Source organism: Haemorhous mexicanus, chromosome 1 (assembly GCF_027477595.1).
Source record: "Haemorhous mexicanus isolate bHaeMex1 chromosome 1, bHaeMex1.pri, whole genome shotgun sequence".
Taxonomy (NCBI): Eukaryota; Metazoa; Chordata; class Aves; order Passeriformes; family Fringillidae; genus Haemorhous; species Haemorhous mexicanus.
This window is the reverse complement of record NC_082341.1, coordinates 39753690-39779456: the sequence shown is the minus strand read 5'-3', so window position 1 is coordinate 39779456 and position 25767 is coordinate 39753690. Positions and strand designations below refer to the sequence as shown.

Below are 25767 nucleotides of genomic sequence, written 5' to 3'. Positions count from 1 at the left end.
AAATCCTGCTGAGAGCTCAGTCCTGCTTACTGCAGCTACTTTAAATGTCCTGCCATTTCAGAATGGCAGATTAAGCACAGCTCTGCCTGCTAGACACTCTGCAGACCCTGCAGTAAAGCAGTTCACTGCCACTTCATAATGGACTGGGATCAGAGTTGTGTATCACTTGGGAAAATATGAAAAGTTTTTCAAAGAAGTAAGAGCTCAGATGAATTTTTTTTTTTGGTCTAGATAAGTGGTACATACTCTTTTGGAACCATCTTTTAAAAATGTGTTTTTATAGACTGAGATAAGGTCAAATAAGTGGAATTTGAAGGGGTATAAAAGTGAAAATGAAGGAGGAAATATTGAAGGAAAAAGTGTATGTTTCATGATAGGTACTTATGGTTCTTTTATTAAAATCAATGTCCTCATATACTTCATAGAGATATTTTTGCAGCATCAAACATATGGTTAAAATATTGCTCCAGCACAAATAGTTCTGCTCTGAGTTCTCACAGTGTTGTCACTTAACATGTTCAAGGATGTGATAATTTTGAATATATTTGCCTACAGTTTGTTTTAGAATACTTCTGTAGTTAAACATGTTGAAACAATTGCAGTTTGAAGTTGATCTGCTGTTCTCCATTTGATGGGAAGCTTTTTCCTGGTATTTACTCTAAGGGAAGAGCAGACGTTTATCCACAAAGTGTTTTGGTATGGGACTTAAAAGACAAAACTTCCATCTGTTTGAAAAAAACGTGCTTGTCTTGCTTCTGAGTGGGTTTTTTTTGTTCGTTTGTTTTGTTCCAAGACTGAGTGACTGTTAACAAGGAATTAGCACACTACAGACTATAAAGAAATTTCAATAAGCTGCTTCAGAAAAGTTTTTTTTTCCCCTCTAAGTATTCAAACCAAGCAAGTACTTTTTCCCAAACCTATAAAAATTAAATTAAAAAAAAAAAAAAGAGAGATTCCCACCCCTCTCATTCTATCCCTAAGGAATAAATAGCCTCTTTTCCCTTCATACACCCACTCCCAACCTAAACAAACATATTTTTTACTTGTAACAATTGAATTCTAGTATGGATTTATGCTAAGAACAGTTCATTGAAGTATGGGAGAGCCACCAGGACACAGTTCAGCATAGCTGTTTCAGTATTCATCTGAGCAGCTGAAGAGCTGTGTGAATCCATGCTCTTCGTTAGAGAAAGAATAGGTGTGATTTAGGATGCCCAGTTTAGAAGAGATCACTAAGAGTTAGGGTATCTGATATTTATGTTTAACTCTGTGCTTCCTGTATGAATCGTTTCGCTTATAACCATTTACATATGGCAGCAGAGAGTCCTTCAATAGCTTGGAAGTTAAAAGATGCATACGTGTGTTAGAGTGAACTTCTATTTACAGAGTGGAAACAAACTACTTTTAAACTCTCTTGTCAGCACTGTCTGAGAATACTTTGATTAGCCAATGGTTAGAGAATTTTCTGGACTCAGGCAGTGAGAGGAACCGAATGTGGCCTTCTGATTTCTCTACAGCTAGGTGATAAATACCGTCTTCATAGTTGCACAGTATATTTGCACCAAGTTCATGGACAGTATGTTACTTGTTCTATTTTGTCCAAGTTGTTTGTTGGTTGGGGTGGCATCAGTCCAGCATCACACAAGACGTAGGAGTAAAAGAAGAAAAAGGAACAAGCAAGGCAGTGGCATGTCTTAAAGGTTAAGTTATAGATAACTCCTTAAAGAGCCAGTTTTCCTATGCATTTGATGATGGGACAAGGCTATGTTAGTGATGAAGAGGGAAAGAGTAAGATGAAGGTCTGAATTTGATCTGCTTGAGCAGAGATTGCATTTTTCAAAGGCTGGCTTAAGGAAGGAAAAAATAGTACTCACCTAAATAGTAATACTCACCTGAACAGTAATACCTGAAACAAAGACCGCTTACTCTGGGAGGACACATGAGATTAATTGAAGTTAACATCAATGCTTTTTTGCCTTTTCAAGGTAGGAGAGGAGAAGAAAAAAAAAAAAAAGAATTTTTCTTTTTAGGAAGCCTTGATTTATTTTGCTGAACAAGAATATATAGCTTATGTTGAAAAGGAAAACAACCAAACACCTGCACTGGAATGACTATTCAGTGAAAGGTTGATAATACAGCTGTAAACACTTAGCAGATGTTTGACTTCTGGGTTGTTCTGTTCTGGGACCCATGGTACAAATGCGTTTTGTAGTGCTAATGAAGTCTTGGATCAGAGCAAAAATATTACCTTGGAGCTGTTCTTAGCAGCTGTTGATGCAGAAAATGTGAAGTGTGGAACTCAGTTTCGGTTCCTTTTTTGGTATTCCCTGAGCTGGAATTGAAGGCATGCTGTCTTTCCCATTCTGCTGCTGTGTGACCCTGCGGTAGCCGTAATCAGTGGCCTGGGAGATGAGCGAGCGGAGCGGGAGCGATTGGCTGGGGAGCAATTTCCCGGAGTACATCTGTGTCAAGCACAGCCAGCTAAAGCAGTCATGTATGCGCAGGCTCTGATCTCTGGGGAGGTTCATTACAGGGTCTCCTACAAGGGCATTCTCTGCTTCTGCACATCAGCATGGAAGAAGCTCGTCAAGGGAAGAAAATGCAACCTGTATGTAAATAGCAGCTGTGTAATGTAATAATGGCTTGAATGTGTTTTGATGCAAGTGATATTTAGCAGCTGTGGCTCAGAATTGTGTGCTACCTTAGACTCACTAGTTGTGGAAGAAATTTTTGAAAGATCTGGTGATAGAAGTAGTAGTTTGAGTAGAGATTTCTATATTAGGGAAGATATTTGCTGTGTTGTTAGAATTGCCTAATCATAGTAACAAGCTTAATTCAGAAAGAAAATGTGCTCTTACAATTGTGACAGTATACTACCAGACTTTGAGATTGATTGAGTGTTTTGGATTGGGTTGTTTTTTCTTTTGCACTATTTTGAGCCAGCCTTTCTTAATTTGAAGGTTATCATCTGTGGCTTTGCTTGATTCTGTGTGTAAGTATAGCCAGGATGTTTCTGGTAGAGAATATTAAAATAGCCAGCTAATTGTTCCTTTTTGACAAAAAAAAGGCAAGTGAACTTAATGAGCTGTGTAACTGAGGTGAGGTGTTCACAGAGATAACATTTTCTTCAGACCTCAGTGGCACAGATAAAAAACTCCATTTGTGGGGATTTATACAATGAATTCTAATATTAGTGTTACATGCTATTTCTTAGCCATTGTGTGGGTTGTCATTACCACTGCATGTAACTGCAATGCAGCGTGTAACAGGGATTACTACTTTAAAAGTTTCCTAGAAACTAAAATCTATGGGATGGAATTTTCCTGAGGTGTAAAACTTTAAAGATCTTTGAATTATTTTATGTATGACAGCTGAATTTTCTATTCCCTTGTGTGAGCATAAGAAAGAATTTGAATTTGATGTATTAGAGTGCATCAGATTGTAATGGCCTTTTGTTTGTCAAGGTTTCTCTAGTACAGTGCTCAATTTTTTTATTTTCATTGTGGTGCTACTTTCAGCTCTGGGTACAGAACTCTATCAAGCATGAATATGCCTGGAAGACTAGGCAAAGATTTGAGGGGACTAGTTGTAAACATTATAGTACTTCTGCTTTTTTTTACCTGTTATTTCAGGAATTCACGTAATTACATTTAAGTGAATGGAGATATGTTGGTTTTTTTTGAATGAAATTTAGTACTGTGAGGCAGTGATAAAATGCAACTTCGTGAAATAGCTACTATAATATTAGATATGCAATTTGATATCTTGTGTTAGATTGCTGACACTATTTGCTAAGTTTATGCATGGTGGTGAATTTTCTGGCTTGCAGAATACTTAGGCCGAATTCAAATAGACTTGTAAATCAAATACTCACTTGCACCTTGCTAGGAATCAAGCCTTCTCTTTTTCTTGTGCTAATCTAGTTTTTTTAATGAATTGCTGTGGTGTGTCATGGTTGATAGCCATTCACAATCGTGACCAGTCTCTTGTTCACATTATGTTTCCTTCTCTTTCTGACTTTTTCTTCATTTCATTTTCTCTTGTGATTAACACAAACACTTGGTTTATTGTCCGAAGATGTTTAGTTTTTCTGGGATGGGACATGGCTTCTCTTGCACATTGTGGTGCTCAGTGTGACCCTGGCTGGATTAAGGCCTGCTAGAACTGAGATAAAACTACTTATAAACATTAGATTTTGATAGTGCAAGAAGGAAAATAGTAGTGTGTTTAGAACTGCTTTTTTTCTGAAAGTGCTTGGGTTTTGTGGTGTTTAAGTAGCACACATACACATCTTTAGTGCCTTCCACATACAGTTTTGGAAAATTAAAAGTACAGTGAAACTTCTGGAGAGTCCAACTGAAGTCTCTTGATGTCTTTTGGACATACTTGTCCAAACAAGGTTTGTAGAGCTGCTGTGTTTATTGTAAGTCTTCTAGAAGCAGATTGGTCACATGTATTTAGTAACGTAAGCTGAACAGTTAATTAGAGGATTAGTAGTCTAAAAAAATGTCTAAGTATCCCTAACCTCTTCCATGATAGTTATGGTCTTACTGAAATAAATCTAAGTGTCACACCTTCCTGCAAGGCTCTGAGTGTAGCTTTGATGAGGAGTGGCTGTGAGGATTGTTGAGTAAAATAGGAGTTGTACACACATAGGTAAAATTCACAGGAAAAGAAGGGGGGTGTGGTGACACCAAAGCCATTGAGCTGAACTAGAGTCATTCCTGTGGTGCTTGAGCAATACCCTCTGCTAAGATAGTAGGGGAAAATAGAAATCTCTGTTAAGCAGCTGTTCCTGTGTGAAGGAGGCCATAGGAAATACAACTAGGGGGGAACCCATCAACCCATCAATAGTATGCTTCCTATTTTAAACCTGGCAAGTGAATTATTATTAATTGTGCTCTCATCTGTATATATTTAGAGGGGAAGGCCAGCTAAAAATTGTACGATGACAAAATGAGACAGGGCTCATTTATATGTGGTGCATTTTTCCTTGGCTGTTAGGTTGAAGTGCTTGATTTAGAACTGGTAGTGTTTCATCACTCTGGCAACTTCTGATGATACAGTATTGGTGTCGAGAGACTGTGCCCAAAGAACTCACTACAAATGCATCTATAGGACCACTTGTGCTGTTCAACTAAAGTTGAACAGTACAGTTATTTAGAAAGAACTTTGATTTTTTTTTTTTTTTTTTTTTTGTATCCTGGTTGTCCTTTAGGGGGGCAGCAGCTACAGATGCCTGCCTTCCTGCCTGCTGTGGGCTCATCTTACCTCTGGTTTAAAAGCAGAATCAGTCTGAAAGAGAAGTAAAACAATATATTTAGAACTTACCAAGTGCTGCTGTTATTTGTTCCTGCAGGTAAACCACATCTACAAGCCCTTCCTATTTACTCACTTTCAACTAAGGCTGCTTGGTGCTGTGTGTGGGTAGCAGTGGGAGAAGACCTATGGGGTAGATCTGATGCTTGCCTGGAGAAGAGTGATTGTCGTTTCACTCTGCATACAGCATTCAGATATAACCTTAACAAATAGACTGTTTTTCTGGTCCCTTTTCTTTTCCCTTTCAGGGCTGCTCTCCTTGGTAGACTCCATCTCCTAATTCTGTGGGTCTGCAACACTGGTCTTGCCTGTTTTTTACTCCCTCAAGTATTCTTATTAACTTGCAGATCTGGAAGGTTGAATGCATAGGGAGGGGGTTGTATGTGCATTCTGTAAATTGTAGATGTATTTTATTTCCTGACTACATGGAGTATTATGTGTGCCTAGAGCAGAAATACAGTCTTCTGAAACACACCACTTGGGAAATGTGGCTGTGACAATGAATAATGATTTACCCTGTGGGTTCTAAATTACCATGAACAATATATTTCAATACCTATGTAACAAAACAAGTGAGTTTGTTTATCTATTTTTGAAAAAGGTCAGTTTTGTACACACACATACCTGGATACATTTGTAAAGTGAGGTTGTGTAGTTCCTCTTTGATTATCTTTGAGATATATGGTCAAAATGATGGTTTTAATTCCTTTTTATAGCCAAACCTTAATTTTTGAAGCAGAGCAATATCAACAATCTTTTGTTAATTTATTTTTTTGTTTGTTTTTGTCACTGGAGCTTTTTTTGATGGCTGTCATATCTGTCTCCTGAATGTATATCCCACAAAGGAGGGCTGATAATAGAACAAGAGTCCTGCTTTGGCTATGTTTCCTAAGGTCAAGCCACTGTTGACACTGATTCAGTTTGCACAGGGCCTCTCCTGTTGTGTCCTCTAGCAGACAGCATGTTGATGGATGGTTTGATCCAGCTGAACTGCTCCTATGTACTTACTGGGGGTGAAAGAAGGAGTGTGAAAGTGCACAAGTGCTCGTATGCTGTTGATCTTGGTAAATCTACAGCAATATGCTACAAAGGTTTACCAGTTGGGTCTGTAAGCAGGGTGTGCTCCTGTTTTGAGAGGAATGATTTGTTGGTGCCACATTTCAGCCTAAGAGCAAAAGTCTGTCTGCCAGATCTCTTGTACTTAAAAAAGTAGAGATGTATCCATGGGTTCTTGTGGGAAGGAGGGGGAAACTCTTTGCTTTCTCTTCAAGCCAGAGAGATTGGCATACAGTTACAATCACAAAGCAGTATGTAGCACCACTGGGATGGTATTGGCAGTTATATTAGAATACTATTAAAATAAGAAGTGTTAAACTGTTGGCCAGGGACAGATATATAAAGAAAAAAATGTTGATATGAGTATGCTCCTTCCTCCCCATCCTGAGTTGGGGTTAGTTTTTGTTGGTTGCTTTTTGTATTGCGTTTTTGGTTTTTTTTTTCCTTTTTGTTTGCATCTACTTCAATAAATGCTGAAGTTAAACTTCTTTGTAGCATGAAAGTTGTAATGTATTTTTTTGGGGGGTGGGGAGGGTGATGGTGTTTGTGGAGGTTTGTTTGTGCCCTCTCTTAAGCCCTATTTAGTTCCATGAGCACTAATACAGTCCCTTCTGGTGCTGCAAGTCACTCTCTAATTCTGCTGGGGAAGAACTTTGGTCTGAGGAAATGTAAATGGAGCACATAAACATTGACTTAGCTAGGTAATGGTCTTGAATGTTGATCTCAAATTATCCTTAACATGGTTACTGTATTGCTCATAGATTTCAGAGGTTTACAGTTAGCTGCATCAGCTATATATGATCACTGTCTATCTCCAGAATGATTTGATTGAACTGTATTTCAAGTACCTTAAAAATGTGCTTCTAGCAAGTTGTCTGTCTTGGAAGTGGTTATTCAGTAATGCACTTTGGCAGCATGCCCATCTGAAATCTGTCGTGTGTGTGACTGCACAAGGTTAAGTGAGTTGCATGGTGAGAAGTGCTTGCAGAGATGACAGTGGAAACTTGCCTTTGGATTTAATACTCCATGCGTCATATTCGTGCTAGTCCTTGAGACTGTAGCTACTACATACTGCTGGAGGTTGTCAGTTCTTCCAAACTCAGTGCCGTCCATAAAAATTGATGCAATTAGGACTGACTCTTTTTTCAGTACTAGTTTTAAAAACATGTGACATTAATATGCTAGATACCAAAAGTGTACTGTACTAAACGACAATAAATGTTTGAGAAGGTAAATAAGTAGTGTTAACAATTTCTGATGCTTGATTTTCTGCAACAGGGAATTACTCTTTTCTCACAGACTGTTAAAAAAAATTTGAAAACCAGAGGTGGCAAGAGGAATCCTGCTGGGAGTCTGCTGGAGCACTGAGTATTTGAAAGTCTTGTCTGATCTGTAGCAGTTGAAAAGGGATTTCATTTTCATGCTGAGGAGAGTTAGAAGGCTGAGAAGACAGATTCTAGTGTATGCAGGCACCTCTAGCTGAATATGAAGGTTTTATATGGAGGCTGTTTCTGCAGTATGTTTATGAGTATCCAGAAATCTGTTGTTAGGAAAAAGTACACTTAGTGTCTCTTAATACAGGGTGCTAGACTTCCTATTTTTTTTTCCCCTTGAAGTACTCAGGATTTGTTCTGTTTTTATAAATTACCCTCTCCTTAAAAAAAAAAAAAAAGTGCAAACCAAAGGTGAAAGCTTAATCTCTCCCTAGGGCACCTTGGTTGCTGCTTATGTTGGGTTTTTTTCCTTCTCAATTGTTCTGTCTTTTGACTGAAAATGAAAGTTACATACATTCTAAATTAGTCTTGAATTTTACTTTGGCTTGTCTACAGCAGCTATATTTGGGCATCTGTGGTATTGTCCTACATAAAGTTTCACATGCAGTGAATGGTAAACTGCCCAGGAATATTTGCTTTAAGCTCCAGTCATTCTCTGCCTAAAACAGGGAAGTTGACAGATTTTCCACAATCCCGCTGTTCTTTGTTTATGTAAAAAGTTTAGAAAGTAGGCAAGAGAACTGAAATGGCAGCTGTAAAATTTTCCCTGCCTTCAGTGCCTTCAACTGACATGATAGATCATTTTTAATTACTGGGAATCTATGCCCTACAGACTTTATTTTTAACCAGGAAAAGGTTGTAATTTGGAATTACTTTATAATGTATTTGAATATTTTTGATTTTTTACCTGACCTAAGGCAAAAATATCTCATACTGGGATTTGCTCTTGGCATCACAAAACAGATATGTTAAAATGATGCTTTGTATTTTTCTGAACAAAGGCTGTAAATGATATGCTTCCTTCATGTATGATATTTGTGGTTGTTAATGGTTTATTCTTGGAAGAGTCTGCATATGTTGTGTACTTTGAGATAGTGATAGAACGGTTTGCAAGGGCACGCATGCTTTCCTGTAATCTAATCTTAAAAGACATGTTACTTTCACGTGATGTGGTTTTTGAAGACTGCTTCTGTATGTATGAGTTTGGCAGAGAATCTCTTTTACTGAAGCAAAGGGTGATAAAAAATTAATAATGTGATGTAGGGCACACAGCAAATCCACTTTCAAAATGTTATTGGGAGATGAAAATTTCTTCTTATGTGTATATTTTTCATAGTGTGTATGCAGTTTTCTACTGGTATGCAGTTGTTTGTATAATCTGGAGAAAAACTCTTTCTTCGTTTGTTGCTCAAAAACTGTGTTTGGCAAGATTTCAAGTGTCCTAAAAGGACTACTGGGGATGGGTGTGTTTAGGTACAGGAATTTTCAGGAGTCTGTGGCTGTAACCATGAAGCTAATTGTGGAACAAATTTTGATAGCGGTTTTCCTATTACTAGGGTTTTTTTTTTCTACTCACATATAAAAAAACCACCTAAAGTAGTTCAGAGAATTTGTAATTCTTCCATCTGCTTCCATCTCTGCTTGGAGTTTTATGGTAACATGCATACTGTATCTGTTTCTGTGAACAGGAGTGTACTACAGTACACTGGATTTTGGTGTTAGGAGACAGGAATATACTATTTCTCCCCATATTCCCCTCACATCTTATTACCATGACACTTGAAAAATTTCTACCACTTTTTTATTGACAGATCCTTGGAACATTTTCATGGTCTTGCCCAAGAGACATTGCCTCAATTTTTTAAATTGTAGCTCTGTGGAATGTACAAGGTTTTGAGTTTTCTAACCTGCTTGCAAAACTCTACTGTCACTACAAAGCAGCAGTAGTGACAAAGGTTACTGTGTAATGCCTTTCTTGAAAATCCTATTTTTAGGGACGCAGCTCAGAACTGACATGTATTTAGTTTTCAGAAGTTTATTCTGCCATGTGCTACTCTTTCCTCTTGTGTTTTTGCTTATTTACATAGTGCCAGCTGCATTTAGTTTTTTGTGGTCTAGCTGCATCTAACCTTTTTTTGAACCTCATCAGAATTTTTTTCCCAGCCTGTGGTGCTTGTCATCTTCTCATATTCTTTAATCTTCTTTCCTCAGTAGTTAAATACTTAAATTTGTTTTGTGTATATGCACACAATATACTATAATAAAGATATTTTTTGTTTAGATCAAGGAGTTCTGTGTTCAAAAAAATTTTTTTGGTGAGTGGGAGTTGATACAGTGTGTTTTAGCTTGTACCTGTTACACACAGGTATGTTGTTTATCATCCTTGCCACTTTTCCTGTGAGGTGACAAACTTGTTCTATATATAAGGTATTTGCATAATTCTAAGACCAAAGTTTAATTGAATGTCAACACTGTTAGGGTTCCCAGTTCCTGTGAGACTCCTGATTTAGGCTTCTGTTTTTCCCTCATGAACCCATTACCACAGATCCTCTGTGCATTGATGTAAATGCATCAGATCAATGTAAGTGCTGCTAGAAGCAGTGATCAAACAGATAAACTTGTGGTCGATCTGGCTGTCATATGGCCACAAGAGAAGTCACTTTGGTGAGCTGATCTAATGGAAAACTAATCAAGTTGCTATAAAAAAGCTAAAAAAAAAAACCCAAACAACAAAGAAACCACACGTTTCTTAAATGCTTTTTATCTGATTTCATGATGGTTAGGTCTGATTTAAGGAAAAAAAGTGTGTGCCCAAGGGAGCAGAAAGATCAGGGGCAGTCATCTTTAGCAGTTCACCTTACCCTTATATTTGGATGTAAAACTGCCCGTAGGCAGTTGATCTTTTGTAGAACCAGCTCTGTCAGGAGGCTGTAATTTGTGAGCTGTGAAAAGTGGACTTTATTTCTAAGGAATGCAAACATGTGGAGAAAGGCAACTCTAATGTTGTTTTGATGTCAAGTCTGAGATGGGCTTGAGATTTCTACTATTCAGTTACTTTATTTTTGTCAAGACTGAGCAAAAGGCAGTTTTAAGGTCTGCTTTAGTGATGTGCTAACTGTGATTAGAGGATGTGTTCACAGATAAGCCTATATTATATTTCAAGTATTTCATGTTAAGAGTGGTGTGGTTTCAGTAGTAATGGAACCCCAGAAGGTCTACTGGAAACTGCTGCTTTTTAACTTTGTGGGTAAAAAAAAAAAGGTGAATTAGGTTAACAAGCTGGCTGTTGAAACCTGAATGAAGCAGTTATTTTGGTATTTCCAGAGATGTTGATATAGGAAAGACCTTAGGTTGGATAACCTAACATTTTTGCTACCCCTTTGTCCAAAAAAACTGGAAAAGCTCACACAGGAATTCCCCCCTAAAGAGAAGAGCTTGAGATCTCTCAGTATTAACTTCTGTATCTTTTTTGTAAATTTACTAGTTATTTCATCAAAGTAGATTGATTGCTGTTGAATAAAAAGTTAAAAGAATACTCTACTTTTGAAATGTGTGTCCCGATTGTAATGAAATCCCAGAGCATTGCAGAAGGAAATTTTATGGTATTTAGCCTGTTTGTTGATTTACTCTCTTTTCCTTCAATGCAGGGGTAATGTTTTCTTGAAAAATTGGATGGGTAGGTTTTCAGTGATGACATACTGTCTCAGAACATATTTAGGAATTTAGGAAAAAAGTTCTATTTAGTTGTAACTTAAACTTGTGTCTTGTTTCTTCAGGGTCATGATGAAGAAGCTGTTGTGGATATGGGCAAAATCAGCTCTACTATCAATACAAACTTTGAGAAGGAAGAGCTAGAGAGTAAGTTTGTGCTGGTTTTGTGTTTGCTTAAAATGTATTTTTTGCCTAAGGATAAAAGATAAATTTTCCTTGCTAAAAGGCATCAAAATTGTATGGCTGTCATGAAATTCTGGGAGTGAAACTGGTGAAAGGCAGAGGTGACCTGCCCTGTTTTTCCAAGGAAAGCTTGCTTCTTAGACTTAGGTTTGAAAAAATTATTCCTGTTGGTAAGTAATTTTCCAGCATGAATGATGTCACATTCTGCAGAATTTAAAGTCAGGAAACAGGGGTCATGAGGGAGATGTTTGTTTTCTTTTTTGAAATTTAAGTGTCCTTGTGATTGTGGTCATGCACTTCAAATACTGAGAGTCTGAACACACATGTAACTGTCCTTCTGATTCCATAGTAAACTGTATGTTCCACAATCTGCTGTCAGTAAAGCATTATGGTAGTCTTCTTTATTTGACTCGGGATCCCACATTTAGCAATAAAAATAGCAATGAGTCAGTTTTATGTAGCAGAATGTAAAATTAGGTATTTCATGTAAGACATGACATTTTTCTTACTCGAAAACAAATTGGTTTGGGATGAGGATTCATGGATGCTCCTCAATGAACAAGGAAAAAACTAGGGACATCCAGTGTTAAAGTCTTCATTATTTGCCTTTCACATGGAATACTCTGAAGCTTAATTAACATTTGCAGAATGCTAGAAGGCAGTAGATTCACTGAATTGTACTGACTCTTACTGCTTCAGCACACTGGAAGACCATAATGGCAGCAGTTTCTGGCTAAGAAAAGTTGATTTAGGTTGCTGTGATGTTTTTCTCATACTGTGGTATAACAGGAGACGGTTTAAAGTGATTGAAGTTGTTTGCTGCTGTTGCAGTCTTACTCTTGATCTGTTCCCTTCATTCTGTTACTGTTTTCTGTCTTGTACTAACACTTCAGTTGGCCTGACCAAATCAGAGTCCCAGCTAGGTCTGTTAAGCCATTGGAAAATTTAACATTCTGAGAATGGAAGATGGTCAAGATCTCAGCTGTTGAGCACCCGAAATACCGCACAGATGGATGTGTGCCGGAGCTGAGCAGAGGAAGGAAGCGTGGATGCGGGGCTGAGAGATGCAGCAGTGGAGGCTGTGACAATGCTGGTTTAGATGGGGTTCTGCTGTAGGGAAACCACTGCCTTGGCTGTTTCTGGAGTTGAATCTTTAGTGGAGATTTAATGTGTCTCCTCCTTAATTTCTTTCTCTTGCTTTTCTCAGGAGATTACCCAGAAAAAGTGTGTGCATGTTTTGCGGGGAGGCAGGGGTTAAGGGGAAGCAGGCGTCCAGCTGGAGTAGTGTTGGAGGCAGCAGCCTTAGCAGCTGTAATACCTCGACCACAAAGAATGACATGGGAATGTGCAGCCAGTCTCTTTCAGAGCACATTCTTGTAGAGTGCTTCAGTTCCTACAGCACTGCAGTTAACCAAGATACTGGGTGGGAAGGCAGGGGGCTCAGGCTGCCTGAGGCAATTTAAGCACTTGGATAACTGCTGCGGAAAATACCCCTCATCTTTTCTTTCACTCCCTCACTCATTTTGAAGTGGCCTGGTGTTTGTATCTCAGTGCAAGAGGGGGCTGGCTGTTAAACCTACAGAGGTTTAACAAATAACTAATAAGTAGCTGACAAGAAAAATGTTTTCCAGTAGTATTATCACATATGTGAAGCTGTATATAGGCACACATTTTCTCACATAAATAGGAATTATTCTTGGTGTTCACATAGATTTTTTAGTACCTTGTATGTGTGTAAGAATTAAATTTTTATTGATAGAATGGAGCAAGAGAGGGGCACCATATAATTTGACTTTTATCAAAGTGAAAACTGTTCCAAAGTAAGAACAAAATGTTTTTTCTTTCCTTTATGAAAGAGAAAATGTATGTAAGTGAGATTGTTCAATTCATATAATTACCTTCTCAGAGAGTCTTCAGACTCAGGATGTTCTAGAGGATGAATTTATGTGAATTTACAGCTCTGTTTAAGAGTTCATTATTTATAAGCTATTATGATGAAAGTAGGTATGTGGAAGTTTTAGGTTTTTTTTTTTAATTCTGATATCAAAATCCTACAAGGGGATAAATGAGATTGTTGACTGCAAGCAGTAAAACTATTCCAACTAGCATTATTTTTCATTTCTGACATAAATATTTTCTTGTAGGCTTGGGAAGCCCTGTACTAAAGCACTGGGCATTGGAAGTGTTTTAAGACTTTAAACTACTTCAGTCTAGTCTTTCAATATGTGTTTCTGGTGACTTGAAAAGGAGAACTAGGAATTTTGAACCTTTACAGAAGTATGCATTGATGTATTTTCAAGGAGAGTCAGCAAGCAGTGCATTGAGTTCAGCTCTGGTGTGAAACACAACACTTTAGACTCCACATGGACAGGTGATACTTAACCTCTTTAAAGCACATACAAGCTAATATTGATAGGTTTGATGCAGCAGAGGGCATAATTTTGCTCTTAAGACTAAAGGGAAGGTGTCTTGGTGGTGTCAGTTTCTTGGTGTTGTATGTTCTGGAAATTTTGTGATGAAATGTTAGTGGAAAGAGAAACAAATGCTAAAGGGGAAAATAGATCTTGGACTTGGAGCTTCTCAAGCTCTGCATTCTATTTATGGTGGCTGCCAGAGTGTGGTACCTGTCTGGAGTGACAGTGTTTAGGTTAGAAAGGTTAGGCACAGGCTGCTTGTTTTGTAACACTCTTCCCATAAAAGAGGAATGGTTAGAGATGGTAAACTGCAATTGTGGGCAGACTGTGTGTGTACTAAATAAAGGTACGGCACTTTACTGAAGCTGTAAGGCCTTATTTTGAATTAACAAATGTCAGTTTACAGAAGAGCTAGAAAAGGGAATAACATCTTAAAATAACCTTTTTTAAGAGCACCTAATGTTCTTAACTTGATGCCAGGCTCTTTGAGCTGCAGTGAATGAGAGTAATAACAAAGTCACCCAGGAGTTGGAAGTAAGGCAAGAATATTAATGGCAGAGGTATTTCATGTGATCTTGTAAAATGTATTTTCTGTTAAATGATGTTTAAGGAAAACGTTCTTAACTTGGGCTGGCTTGATACTACAAGGATGCATCTTTTAAAATGTGTAGCTACTTTTCAACCTTGATTTGAGGATACATTTACATATGAGCTACAGTGTAAGGGAAAAGGGATACATTCTGTTACTCTTAGCAGGCATAGCACTGATAAGCAGTTTACACATAACAGAAGTTTCATTCCAGAAACAATCCTGAGGTCAGGAATGTGTGTCTTGGTAGACTAGTTTTCTGTAGCATAAGTCCAAGCACCAGCTTTCAAGAGTTAAGATGGTTTAATAGCTATCTACTCTCACATTATCCTGTGGCAGGTGTAAGTAATGTTTACATTTTAAGTGACCCTATTATCTCTTACATCTTGATGAGCCTTAATTTTTATTTAAGAAAAGAACTGTGGTTTTCACTTAATCTTAGTTGACAAGGACAAGCAGTCAAATAATCCTGTATTTTTTTTTCCCTTAGGTGAATATTGTGTATCTAAGTAGAAGACTTGCTGTACAAGTGTACAGTTTGAAGCTTTTTAAAAGTGTTTGATATAAACTGTCTCCTAATGATTTTTTCCCTAACTTCTTTTATTTAAAAGAAAAACATGTAATGTTTTTGTTCTGACTGCATCAGAAATTTTATAAAAAGACAGCTGCAAACTATAATAGTTTCATAATCTGAAACCCACATAAAAATATTATTTAAGTAGTATAGTCATAAAACTGAAGTTCTACCAAACAGCATGAACCAAAACTTAAAACTTGCAGTAAACTCGATAGTCCCAGATCACTCAAATACAAAATTTTTGAGATGAGGCAGTTGATTTTGCAACCTATTACTTCTTGATGACTTTTCATAACCTTTATCTTTCTTCAATCCCTTAAAAATCAGTTGTTCCAAAAATTGACTAAACTTGTGCCTTGGATATTAGAACTGTTTCTGAATGGATGGTTTCTCTATTTGCAGTTCACTGAAAGTTAGTGTTTCATGGCAGTTTAAGCTTTTAAATTTACCTTTTTTATTATTTACAAAATCAATAAAAAAAGGAGAGAGTTGAGTTTTTGTCAGGAATGAGTAATGCTTCTGTGAAGTAAGATTCCTTCTGTAAATACCAGTAGATGCATTTGACAAACCAATCAATTTAAGCACTTGTACAAAAGAGGGGTGTGATCAAATTTGTTATGACAGTGTATTTGTGACCCATTGATGAAGTCAGAAAATTTTCATTTCAGGAGTTTCTTATTAAATACTTTACAAGAACAGTGCTAGAATGTGGAAGCCTTGTGTCTTTACCAGGGGACGGGAACTGATGGTCTTTAAGATCCATTGCAACCCAAACCATTCTGTGGTTTTATGTTGTGTTTAGTGGACAAAGGGCTAGTCTTGAATGTTAATGGGACTCCTACTTGAATTGCTTATTTCTAGGTTTTTTCTCCTCCAACAGAAACAACTCTTTGAAATTACCTTGTATGTGTGTTCTTTTTCCTGAGCTCTGCTGCAGAGACAGGCTGCACCAAGGATCCTCAGCTCCGATAAAGCATGGGGCCCAGCTCTGGTCTGGCTTGGCTGTGCAGTGCAGGGATGGCTTGTCCTCCCTCCCATCAGTGCCAAGGGCTGGCTCCTTTCCCTGGCAAGGGACATGGGTGCTGGCAGTGAGCCACAGGTGGAAGTCTGTGCCAGAATCCCTGTGTGACACTGCCACCCAGCACTAAGCTTTTCCTATTACTGTTTCTACCTACATGTTTAATGTAGATGCTGATAATGCCTTTCTGAATATCATTGCTCTAACAGAAGTATTCAGTGCATTTTTCTCTATGACTGCCCCTACAAACTCATTTGGTTTTAAGTCAGAAAAAAATCGCTTTTGTGTGTAATGAGTAATCTGACATTTACTGTTTTTGTCTGCATAATATGCCAACCTTTGTCATGTAGTGAGAAAACACTCTTCCTGAATGCTTTACCCTCTGCTGTCCTAACTGTGGTTTGGGATTGTGCTTCTCAGTTTTATCAGTTCAAGTATAAAGAGTGTATTCTCAGATAGACCGAATTCCTAGGAGCAGCAGGAGATTTCAGAGTACAGCCCAGGTTTTGTTCTGAATTCTAAAATACACTGTACTGTGGGAAACCTTTGGGTTCCAGTCATAGCATGCAGTTATTGTGTGAAAGAATTTTCTTTACTTCTTTCAACAGGTTTGGTTAGAAAATTTATCTCAAATGTTTAATTCTGAGAGCAAGAGATAGCTTTAGTTAAATAGTTCCTTTAACAAGAAGAATCCGTGGTAATTAAAGGACTACTTAGTAGTCAGTTGATGTGTTGAAGACCAAGATTATATTAAATTATTTTATATTCACTTTTGATACATTAATTCTGTAGAAGATAATTTGATTCTTTCTTGGGAATGTGCATGAAAAGTTTATAAAATAAGTGAAAAATGCTGTTTGGTCTGAGATATTTAGTTTCTTTCTTATGCCAGGAACTTCTCTATCAATACTAATTTCTGAATTTAATTGCATCCTTCAGAAATAGGACATTACTTGTAATTAGAAAATTAGCATAGCGACGGTACTTTTTGTGAATTAGTGATTTGAGTGATTTTTCATTATAAATGAACAAGGGATGTGTGTGTGTGTGTATAGGCATTGTTCTTGTTCCTTAAGTTTTACCAGAACCAAGAATATTTGGAGAAGTCCTATGGACTCTGAAATTTTTAAGGGCAAGAAAAGACACTTTTGTTGTCACTCTTACTTCTGCCATCCCCCTCCTTTTTCCCATTTTTGTGCTTCTACCTTCAGAGCAGTCTTGTGACAGAAAAGGTCACAAGAAGTTGTACTTGTAGATTGCATTGAGCTTATTTTTATGCATACAAGTACTCTCTGTGATGTAAGGGAAATTAATACCAAGGAATGAGATGCTGTGTTCCAGATCTTTCCTACTAGGGTAATGCATTTGGAGAAGTGAGTCAAGGCATCAAACAGCTGGATTTCTTCCCTGTTTTATGATCTTAAGGAATGGATTAGGGTCTCTCTTGCAGATACTCCAGTTTTTCCATGCTGTAATGCTCCATGTTAGAATGAGATAGATTATGACATTATTTGATTGAAAAAGGCTTCTGTATAAAATAAATTATCCCATCTTCAGATTATTATTTGAAGAATTTCAGAAAAAACAGTAATTCTTGTCACAAAGTTTTAGTCTTCAGTTGGGAAGATGGGGTCACAATGATGTGTTGTGAAAGGGTGAAGGGGAACACACATAAGATGCTATATTGGAAGTGATAGTTGGATATTAGAATTTTTTTTTTTCAGGTAGTGTGTTGCTGTAGGTTGGTATAGGTTGCCTAGGTAGGCTGTAGAACATGTATCTGTAAAATGACTAAAAAGATGGCTGTCATCCTAACTAAACTGATCAAAACCATGGCTTCAGCTTTGAAGGTGGCTGTACTTTGAGCAAGGTTGGATCAGGTAGCTCACCTGCAGATGGTCCTTACATTCATCATTAATATATGATCACTCTTAGTTCAAATTTCTAAGTAACAGGGTTTGAGAATCCATGTAGATACAAACTTGATTTCCTTTGCTTTTCCTTGTTAAGATGGAGAACAATGTCCTTCTTTCTATGAAGCTTTAAAGGCATCTAGCCAAAGACAAGAGAAGGTTCTGTGTGAAAAGAGAAGGCCTGGTGATATCAGGGCATTTTTGTTGCTCTCTTTCAGACTTGAGAAATCTTCAATTATGAAAATCTTCCATTTTCATAGGAGCTCTGGGGAGAAATCAGGAAACATAGAGCATTTTCTTTTCTGTAAATGTTATAGGACTTTACCCAAAGTGACTTTTGGAGTGAGACCAACCATGTGATTGGAGATCAACCATGTGATGGAGACACGTTTCAAGACCCTAACACTTAAGTTTGTTTCATATTGATAAAGGCCTTAAGTAGTAAATACTCTCAGTGGATTTGAACAGCTAAGCTTGGATAAAGTCACGTTGGATTAAAATGAGCAATCATCTCTTGAGCTTTGTATTACTAAATTTAGTATTGGGCAGTCTACTAATTCTATTGACTATTGGTTTATAGTAATTCTGTAAGAAGCTTTGTTTGAAAGTGGTACTGTGCTACAGACATTTACGTGAATAAAGCTTTGTAGGTCACATAATGTACCTTTTGAACTTCTAAACACAGTATTCAAGTAAAGGTTGTGTCCCATGTAAAAATAACACCCCCATGCTAGAAACTTGAATCCCAACCTTTTTAGAGTTAAATTTCTTTCCATTGCTTTCACTGATGATATATTAATGTTATATTAATTATCTTTCTTGGAGGTCTGGTTTTTTATTTCGTTTAGGTTTGGTTTTTTGGCCAAACCAAAATTTTCTGAAAAATATGAAATCTGAAAAATAACTTGCTTCACCCAATTCACTGGGAATGAAGGAAAAAAAAATGGCCATGGTTTTGGTTCACTTTGCTTTTCCTTGTAAATTATAAGTAAATCTCTATCTATCTGCAAACGTTATTACTCCTATCTGAATAATGAAACTTAAGGAAACACAGACCTACTCTGTGGAGGTATCTTATTTTTAGAAGGCTTCTCAATGCTTTGCTTTGTTGAGTTAGAATCAAATTTAAGCTTGTCCAATTTTTATTATGTAGTTTTGTCCCACCTTTGGAGTTGAATATATTAACCTGTTTTTGGGTAATCATGACAGTGTACTCAACAGCAGTAGTTTCAGCTTTTCTAGACAGTAGTTGAAATGTCTTTATTTATGACTGCGATAGCAGAATGAAGGTCCCTTTTCCTACGGTACAGTCAGCTTCTGTTTGCTGTAGGTAAATTTTTTGTGGTTAGCCTATTGTACTGCCACCTTCACTGCTTGCTCTGAAAAATATTTCAGGGGCTTTTTGTCAACATCAGGGTTTCTCATAAAGTTATTCTGATGGAATTACATTGGATTGTGATCCATTTTACTTTATAAGTGCTGAAAATAATTTGCTCATCGACATTTCATATTAGTCCAAATACCATTTCAGATGTCTGAACACTTTGCATACACGGAAGTGCTTTGGGGAAGTTATTCTTGGTTTACATTTGCCTGCAAGACCATGTCTATGTGAGGAAATAGTCTCACAGTAGTCACTTCTGGGCAGTGTGGGCTGAAGGGCAGGATCATAACCTGTGGCTAGACTGTTCCCTGTCTCTGTGAAACACTTGTTTGTTCAGGTGGCAAGAAGGTGCTTCCTTTAAATCTTCCTTTTGGAGTGGAACAGCAGTATCAAATGTAGATTGTGGACTGACCATCCAGGTTACTAACCTGGCAGTGCCTGCTTGGTGTGCTTGAGGCAGCTATGAGGCATCTGGACATGATATTGTAATAGTAAAAGACATTTGCTCTGTACCCAGGTTTAAAAACACCTTCTGTTTGTTGCTTATTTCAGCTCCGTTTTCCATAGCTTTTACTTGTGTCTTTGCAGCATATCTGCTGTCCTCCAAAATTTTCAACTGGAAAAAAAAAAAAAAGTTCTGTCTCAGTGCAATTAGGTAAAAGGAGATAGACTCATCATTTCCACCTCTCCATGCAGCAAAACATGGTCTTTGACTGTGAAAATGGTCACACAATTGCCAGTTTTTGCAATAGCAAGGTATGTCATTTAAGATGGAGATCCTTGGAAAATCTGTGAGGGATTTTTGTCTCTTATTTGTGGGAACAGTGAAAGACCAAAATGTGGAAGTCCTTATTTCTCAGGGAGTAAAATCCTGAATAGTTTCAGACTCCTTCAAGGTTGGTTTTTTTTTTGTTTTGTTTTGTTTTTTGATTTTTTGGGGGGGTTTTGGTGGTTTTTTTGTTTGATTGTTTGGTTTTTTGTTTTGTTTTTTTTTTTTTCTTTAGTGCAGTGAGCAAAACACATGCTTAAAAGAGTCTTATTAACAATATTAAAGTAAGCAATTATATAAAATGCTAGATTACTAGAAGTGTGCTAGAGTTTCTCTTATGAAGAAACAGTTCCTGCAAAAAAATCCAGCACTTTGGCAACAAATAGAACAGTTGGAGTGTATATATAAACTGTAGTTTGAGACCTGCTAATTGAATATATAAAATAAAACAGAAACCCTAACAGGCATAGTAACAGCACCTGCAGTGAAACAGGCATAGTAACAGCACCTGCAGTGAGTGGTGGCTCACTCACTTGCAGCTTTGAGTGGAATGTGGTGAGTAATGCAGTTATTTTTGAACCTCGTACTTTTGCTTTCCCTATGCATAAGATTATTGCATCATGATGGTGTCAGCAACCATCAGACCATTGTTAATGGTCATATTGCATATGACCCAATCATATCACATACATATATACCAAATGCAGTGATTTATAGGTGGCACATTGGCATTAATTTCTCTGGGAATTGCATTGTGCATAGCAGTCATGGAGGGCAGAGGTCAGGCTGCCGGGCAGGGGCTGGGTATTGTTGGAAGAAACTCACAAAAAAGTCTCTATCTATAAATAGGACTGATGAGTGCTTCCAGAAATTAATCTCTTTTCCACTCTTACATGGAAACAAATAGCTTTTAATATGCTTAATTTCAGATTTGGTCATAGTGCCAGTCAGTCAGCTCTAATTAAACTAGTGTTGGAAGTGTGTCAAGAATTGGTTCCTGTTATGTCAAAAGGAATCTGAATTAATTAAATGTTGAACTTACTTGTGTGAATAATGGTTTTTGCTTGTATTTTTAGTCAGGTAGCACTGTAAAAAAAACTTCTATAAAGCAGTATCGTTTTGGGCTTAGGGATTCTTGTTTTGGAAAATAAGCTTGACATCTTACTACTTTTTGTTTCTTTAACGCTCTATAATCACCAGGAATCTTAAAATCTTTATGTGTGCTAGGCACATAGATATATATGCGTGTATGTGTAGTCACAATTTCTAGGGCTTGCCTTCATAATGTAAATTTGCTGCATTTGCATCTATCTAAGAGCTGGAAGACCACTTCCTTTTCCTTTGGTTAATGTCAGTCTTCTGTAATAACTCTTCAACACCATGGAACAAAGTATTTAGTGTTATAATTAATTTGTCTTTTCCTGCAATTGTTTGTTTAAATAGCAATGAAAAGCCTATTGTATATGCTATCTGCATTACAGGAGACATGGTAGTAATATGTTCATAACAGTCACTTGATTGATATCTTTTGCTAAGATGTTGATGCTAGTATTGTCTTGATGTCAAAGGTCAAAGGAAAAGCAAGATGTTGAAAGTACGTGTCTTAAAGAGCAGTATTCATTAATTTGAGGATGTGCTCCTAAATTTATTAAAACATTCTAGAATAGGAAAAAAAAAAACACCCCAGCATCTCTGGAAGTTATTTGAAGTGTTGACATACATTTCAGAATAGAAATTCCTTTTATGTTCCTGATACTAAGTTAATGGTGGAATTCAACATCAGTTTGACCTTGAGGTCTTATGTGCTGCTTGAGGAAATACTGGTAGCTGTTTCAAGGACAGAGAACTACTTGCAGACTCTAAATGAAAGGTAATTTCTTGATGAAGTTAGTAAGCTGAAACAGAAGATTATTTTGCCATTCTTACAACTGTCCTGATATGAATCCCTGCAAAAAAAGAGGACTAAAATGTAATTTCTCTGCTTTGGCCTCATGTTTATAAAGTAGCTTCTTTCAGTGTTACAGGTCAAGCTTGTACTTCTGTATTATTTATATTACAACTGAATTCTTAAACTGAGTAATGACCTAATGAATAATATGAATAATGACCTAATGTATAATATGACCTAATTTATCAGAGAAATTAGTCTAGCACTAGTTCCTTGACACCCTGGAAGGACAGAAAGGAAATGGTCATGTTAGTTCACTAAATGTAATTTTTGTTAAGTGCTTTTCGATTTTTATTTCTTAAACCCCTTGTCTTTAGATACTGAATTTGAGTAGTAGGTAATTTTTTGTTTACTTCTGTCCTTTTAAACTTTCTTGAAAAGGCCACAGAGCTGTATATATCGGAGTTCATGTCCCACTTGGCAAGCCAGGCCGTCGAAGGCATAGGCATCGTGGGCACAGGCACCACAGAAGAAAAAAAGAAAAAGATAACGATAGAGAGGATGGCCGAGAATCTCCATCATATGGTAAGAAGTTTGTTGTGCATGTTCTTCGTGTCTCCTGAAAATAAACTTGTAGTAGCTGCTCTGTGCTTTAATGTTGTTTGTTTTGTGCTATTTCTTTTATTCTCACTGTAATTAATATCTTTTTGTGTACAATCAGACAGATTTTGTGGTTGTGTTTTATCTAAGTCAGAAGCTGTTGGACTTGGTCCAGCTGTCTGCATGAATGTTCAGCAGCCTGCACTGAATAGGTTAGATTAGAGCTTTGTAATGCTCTCCTGTAGCATGAAAATCTGTGTTATTTAAATTAGACACCTTTTTTCAGATTGTGTATTCGTGTATGCTTCTTCCTCTGATTTTTGAAACTAAGCATGTAGCTGTGAAAAGCAGCATTTGCCATGGTAATTTGATCACTGATCTTATTTTATTTAAATATTTACTTCAGTCTTCTTGTTGTCTGTAGTAAAGGAATTGCATTGCCTCATAAGTTTTTGATTTAGGATCACAAATCCCCCCACCAATTATCCTCAAGAGAGGACAATTTTGTCATATCATTCTCTGAAATGAAAATATTTGGCAGTATGCGTGGCAGTTTTTCTTCAAGACCCTAAGTCCACTTTAATTCCTAAACTGCTGTGAACTAGCAGATTATGGTGTAATGGTTGAATTTAAGCATGAACACCATGCTGTTCACTATTACCTTTCAATGACTGGCAGCATGTTCTACATGGGGAGAAATAAAGGAGTTTTCAAATGGAAATGCTCTGACAAATCTCCTTTTATCATTCTACGATTCTTGGTTTCAACTATCTTCACTGCCTCCCCTGCCAAATACAAATTGTTATAATGGACATCATGTTTGTAGAAATAAGTGATATTAAGTTGACAGAAATTCACTTTCTTTGTTCTGTTTGCTTCTGTATACTACATGCACAGGGTTTGGCCGGATTCTGGGGTGTGTTGGTTTTGGGATGGACACCATCTGCTATAGACCTTAACTTATAATAAATGTGGTTTGCATTCAAGAGCACATTTCAGAATGATGCTACTAGATGGTGGTACATACCAGAACAAAAATGCTAAAGTAAATTTCAGTGTGGAATTAACTTTGTTAGTAATTCAGATCTTATGTTTAAATCTAAAAGGCCATCTTCCTTCTACAGCAGAAGCCTACAGTTGTGTATTCATATGTAAAAGCTGTAAGAGTGATGTTGCAGTGAACAAAGTTAAGATTTTTCTAAATTTGAGAAAATTGAAAAAAAATAAAATTGACATAAACTTGGATTTTCTATTTCTGGCCTTCCTTGAGAGAACACTGCAATTAGTACATTTTTTGAACCCTTGTAATATGAAAATTCACTTGAGTTGAAACAAAATCTTTGTATAAATACTAAGAATAACTCTAAAATCATGTGGTGTAATGGGTGTTTTTTTTAAAGTTTTGTTTATATTAATTGGAATCTAGCACTTATGTGATTAATAAGGATAGTTTTCTAACTAGTTACTGAGCCTGTTCCACTAGGCATTATGCCATGAGAAGTTAGAATGTTTTCTGGACACTTCAGCTACATAGTTTTCTACTTTCCTATGCTAATTTATACATACTGCTCCAACCATGCAATGAAAAATTTTATCCTACATAAATAGCAACAGACCACAGAAAAATCTGCTGCTCTAACAGTCAGTGCCTGGCTACTCACTGATGACCATCTTGAACTATTGCTTGGGCAGCTGATCTGTAAGTAAGGCTGTTTGTTTCCATCAGCCTGTTTTGTTTTAACTTTTTCTTCTTGTGTCTTGTGTCATGATGGTATTAATTATTTTGTTCTCAAAATGAAAACAAGGTTTCTAGTGTTTCGGTGTATTAATTTCTAGTTTTTTTAAACCAAATTTACTGGTGATGTTAATTTTCATATTAGCAATCTGTAGAAGAGCCAAAACCAATTTATTAATTTTCATGAACATGGATTTCCAGACGTTTTGTTTTCAGAAACAGTGCAAAGGTTTTAGAGAGCCTTCTTTTAAAGACATGTATATGTTTCTTTTGTTCTTCTTCCCTCTTAAAGAGGATGTTATGCTGCTTATTTCTAGCTGAGGGCAGGAGATTTTACTGTTATGTTTCTTATTTCACAGAAGTATGAATTCTTCTAATTATTTAGTTTCTCCTTTTCTTCAAGACACACCATCCCAACGAGTGCAGTTTATCTTGGGTACTGAAGATGATGATGAACACATTCCTCATGATCTCTTCACTGAAATGGCTGAACTTTGCTTCAGGGATGGAGAAGAATATGAATGGAGAGAAACTGCTAGGTATGTCTGGAGTAGATTGTTTCAAGGTATATCTTACAGTAATTTTATTTCAAAGAATTGCAAACCAGGTTTGGCTTAGAATCATCACTATCTGTAGGAGTTCACTCAATTCATGCACAGCAACCCAAAACTTTAGTTCTTTTCAAACTCTGAAAGAATCAATATTGTTTTCAAGTCTTTCTAGTGCTCTGTTCTCATCCCTAAAACTGATGATACCAAACATTTTGAAAGGTATGAGTATGCCAAGTTATAAATACGGGTGTTCGTCCACCTAGTGTGGTATTTGCAGTCTCAGAAATCTCTTTGGTATATTATTGCCAATATATATGGGTATCATTTTTTTCTCTAACATAAGGAAAATTGGGTATTATTTTTTTTCTTGGGTAGTGTTTGATTAGTTTTTTGCAAATTGCATGCCTGAACATTACAGGATGCCGTGATTGGTTTTGACCCTTACTAGTTTTGTTGCTTCCTTGTACCTATGCCTTGTGATGAATTCTTCTGCATTCAGTACTTCCAGCTACCTTATTGCATGTTAATTTTTGTAGAAACTCAATTTGCATAATGCCTGTGAGGGGGATCCAGATCAGTTTATAGTTTCACGTGTTAATATTACCTGGTTCTTAAATGTCTGACTTAGCAGCCTTAGGAGACTTGAACACGCTGTATCATATGTTTCAGACAGCTTTCTAATCCTAAAATACTAATGAAATCAGGATGCGAATCAGGTAATAAGGCAGATAGCCATATTCTTCATGAGAACATGTAAATAGACAGGTATTGGTCAAGCCCAAAGAA

General features: G+C 36.9%; 1 protein-coding gene across 10 annotated transcripts in view; it reads left to right on the top strand.

Moving 5' to 3' along the window:
- The window catches only part of SLC4A7 (solute carrier family 4 member 7), a 93538-nt gene that overhangs the window by 24419 nt on the left and 43352 nt on the right, over window positions 1-25767 (top strand). For 6 of the 10 annotated variants that reach the window (XM_059846591.1, XM_059846583.1, XM_059846564.1 and 3 more), the window contains exons 2-4: window positions 11426-11507; window positions 22537-22680; window positions 24834-24969. In XM_059846591.1, coding sequence (XP_059702574.1) covers window positions 11426-11507; window positions 22537-22680; window positions 24834-24969 — 362 coding nt within the window. Of the gene's footprint in view, window positions 1-2407; window positions 2609-11425; window positions 11508-22536; window positions 22681-24833; window positions 24970-25767 lie in introns of those variants that run through there. The other 4 variants (XM_059846600.1, XM_059846611.1, XM_059846557.1 and 1 more) reach the window with 4 other exon arrangements.